Raw genomic sequence first — 3,675 nt, forward strand, 5'->3', positions numbered from 1 at the left:
CAAAGGAGAGATACTAGATCTAATAGTAACATAATTGAAATAAATGTGAAAAGCCTATGACTCTATGATATATGGAAAATGAGATAAAACATATATGATGTATACATTCTCTCAAAGTCTACATTTTTTGAAATATTTGAAGCCACGAATAACATGAGAATAAAGATATCCCAGAGTCATCAAACTTTCAATTTCCAGAAGACTAATCCATGAATTAACAGCAAAATTCCTAGAAAGCAGTGGATATGGAAAGTATGTGATGGAATAATACAAAATGGACAACATGAAATTTGGAGAAATAGACAACAAATAGCAAAGCAAAATACAGATGTATGCCACATTTAGAATGTGCCACAAAGTTGTAAAATTTAAACAATGACAATTTGCCAAAATATAAAGAAACCTACGGACGATTTTTTCAAAACAATTCAAATCTTATACCTCCTAGGAAACTTAATGTATGAAATGTCCACTTAATCACTTCTTCCTCTTACCCAGCCTAAGCTAATAGGAATTGAGTGAAAATGACAATTTATTCTTCCCATTATGAGTTGCTCTATCTTGAATTGGGAATATTTTATTTTTCCAGTTAAAAATAGAATTATCTAAGTTAATGTATAGAAAAGGTTAATTTTTACAAGAGTAATTTCTAATACCTAATATAACACATTACATTAATGTATTACTTCTTTGAAGATTCCTTGAATTCTGTCAACTGTGAAGAATGGAACTGTCTTAGTTTGTGTTTTATTACTGTGAAGAGACAATGTGTCTGCCCCTCAGTTAGACACCATTTTTGCAATTAAATGTGTATACTAAAGGATTCCAGCCAAAGAGATTAAACTTTGAGTGTGTATACTAAGGGTGTGGCTGCATCGCAGCCAGATCACATGGACCTAGAAGGTCTTTGGATGTGATCTGAGTGTCCTTATTGCTGGATTAAAATTCCTCTAGAAATATATAGATATGAATGTAATAACAACTAATGAAAAGAAAGACCGTGGAATTGAAGGAAAGCATAAAGCATTATCTGTGAAGGTTCAGAGGTTATTACAATGGTAACAACAATATAATTGAGTGTAGTTAATAAATATACTTTTAACTATAATAGACTTATTTCATAAATAATTATGAAAATACTTAGGTGTATAATTACTTTGCTCAAAAACTATCTTCATAGTATTTCTCTAAAATACTGCATGCATAGGTACAAATAAATTAGTTAAAAAGTTTAATGAAATGAAAATCATATTTAATGATATAGAATTATGTGATAAAGCATTGAAAGGAGATTTTAAATGCTCTTACTACACATCACCTACATAAAGTACGAATATGCAATTTCACTATATGTGTTTCTATCGAAAAATAGTAGTGTTCACCTTAAGTACATATATATCAAATATAATATATTAAAGTAAAGTAAACTTTAAAATAAAGACAAATTATGCAATCTAAAATAAGATTGTTTACCCAATTCATAAATGTAGTATCCGTTTAAAATAAAATATCAAAAACGAAAAAGAAATTCTCTGTTGGCATTTCCAGGTAGGAAGTATGTCTAAATAAATAGGTGAACTGTAAAGCTACAAACAACATATTTTCCCACTTTTTCAAATAATTATTACATTTATTCAATGTAAGATGGCTACATGTGTACTGATTAGACTTGCCGACATATGTAAACACACTTATGTAACAAGACATATGTGGATATCAGAAGACAACTGAATGAATTGATTACATTCCTCCACCTGAGGATCTCAAAAATTAACTCAGGTCATCAGATTTGGCAACTAGTGACCTTACCTGCTATGGATTCTCAAGATCTCATGTGATTCATCTTTTCACATGTAAGTTGTCATAATGTATATAAAATATTTACTCATAAATTACAAAATATTTATATAATGAAAGGAATAATATTTTATTGTTGACCTCTCTTATTCATATCTTATCAAGGGAAGTTGTGGGCTAGGGGTCCCAAAGGAATATGAAAGCAGAAGGCTTTCCAACTACATGGTCCTATTTAATGTGCAGAATGGGAAGCTTTCCAGGCAGACATGATTATTGTCAGTGGATATAAGACACACTGAGGAAAAACACTCAGCACAATTGGTCAAAGCAGAAACCACAATGTAAGAGATTTGTATTTAAGGACGAATTACAGGAAACATCATCCAAAAGGGAGGACTTGTTTTGCAAGGTGATTCCTGTAGTGAATACATCACAAACTAATTGTGCTTTCATTCTTCANCACAATTACTCATTTAAGGTTTGTTTGTTTTAGTAGCATATTATTTTATTACTTCTTTGATGATTTTACAGTGAGTCTTGCATTTGTATTTAATTGTTTTGTTTGACAAATATAGAGTAGAAATTTTCCCTTCCAGCTAATCCTTGAGACTTTGGACACTTNAAGTAGTTTATATGCTCACATCTAATGATCTCTTACTNTAAGCCTAAAAGTTCCAAGTTTCTCAACTTGAATGAATATCATACTCATAGGTCACTAAACTTACTCTAATGTTATCTGATTATATTATTGGATGTACTATTTTCTCAAGATACAGACAATATAGTAAAGTAGTTAATTGAGATTGGAGGGAGATGAGAGTGGCTGTGCATAGAATAATCATAGTTCTCTCAGAATTCAACAATGAGAAAAGTATATATGTGAAATGCTATTGATATTCAAAGGGTTGGGTTACATTTGCTTGATATTTAAATCTGATCATTTTTATTAATGAAATTTCTCATTTATATTTATGTGTATACATATTTAAATGGACAAGTACCTTGTTTTACAAATTTCATTAATTTTCTTGGACTACTGAAAATCATGATACCTATCATATCATTTATTTCATAGTCTGGAAGTAATATTGGGGACTTGAAGTTAGAATTACCTTATTTTGCACTAAAGTTTTACTACTTTCTCGAGATTGACCCAGGAAATAAATATGCTATATTATTAATAAAATATAATAGTTTTAAAATTCTTAAAATATAATAGTTCTTTTAATTCCTAACACAGAAATTGCAAAATATTCCCTAATTTGGTGACAATTTGGTCTTCTAATTTTAAACTTAAATATAATATTAAAAAGTACAGAAATAAAGAAGAGGGGAAAAATCATGAGAAATAAATGGAGGGACAATGTTAAAGAAAGAAAAGAGGAAAATATTGAGACAGAAATGTAGAGAGGATTTTATGAATACCTTATTCAAATTAGTATATGATATCTTAGCATTTAGAATTTAATAGCATCCCTCATTTCTAGGAATATATGACTGTGCAGAGATACACCCAAATGACTAAGCCCATAGTTCAAGGAAAGACATTTTGCTCACAATGAGTTTCAGAGTGCGGGTTCTCAAACAATTTGATGAACCATTTTTATCACTCACTTTAATATACTTAATTAAATTCTGTACATTTAGACTTTGTCAAAAATAGATTTATTCCTGGGAATTTTGTGCTTATGTCTGAAATATGTCAATAGATTGTCATTCTGAGATTATGATTGTCAAATATACAAGCTCTAATATTAACTAAGATATTGATTGAAGAACAATGTTTCTGATTCCATATGGAATAGGTAGGTAGTTTTAAGTGTTGAAAAATGTAAAGAAAGTATTTGCTACTAATGTTTTTAAACAATATATTCATTT

At 29.4% G+C, this 3,675-nt stretch overlaps 1 protein-coding gene across 1 annotated transcript in view; it reads left to right on the top strand.

Moving 5' to 3' along the window:
* Positions 1-460: 460 nt before the first annotated feature.
* Positions 461-3,675, top strand: part of LOC110306823 (olfactory receptor 4F17-like) — a 5,063-nt gene continuing 1,848 nt past the window's right edge. The window contains exon 1 of the mRNA XM_021178952.1: positions 461-505. Coding sequence (XP_021034611.1) covers positions 461-505 — 45 coding nt within the window. The remainder of the gene's footprint in view (positions 506-3,675) is intronic.

The sequence above is a fragment of the Mus caroli genome, chromosome 2, assembly GCF_900094665.2.
Source record: "Mus caroli chromosome 2, CAROLI_EIJ_v1.1, whole genome shotgun sequence".
NCBI classification, from domain to species: Eukaryota; Metazoa; Chordata; class Mammalia; order Rodentia; family Muridae; genus Mus; species Mus caroli.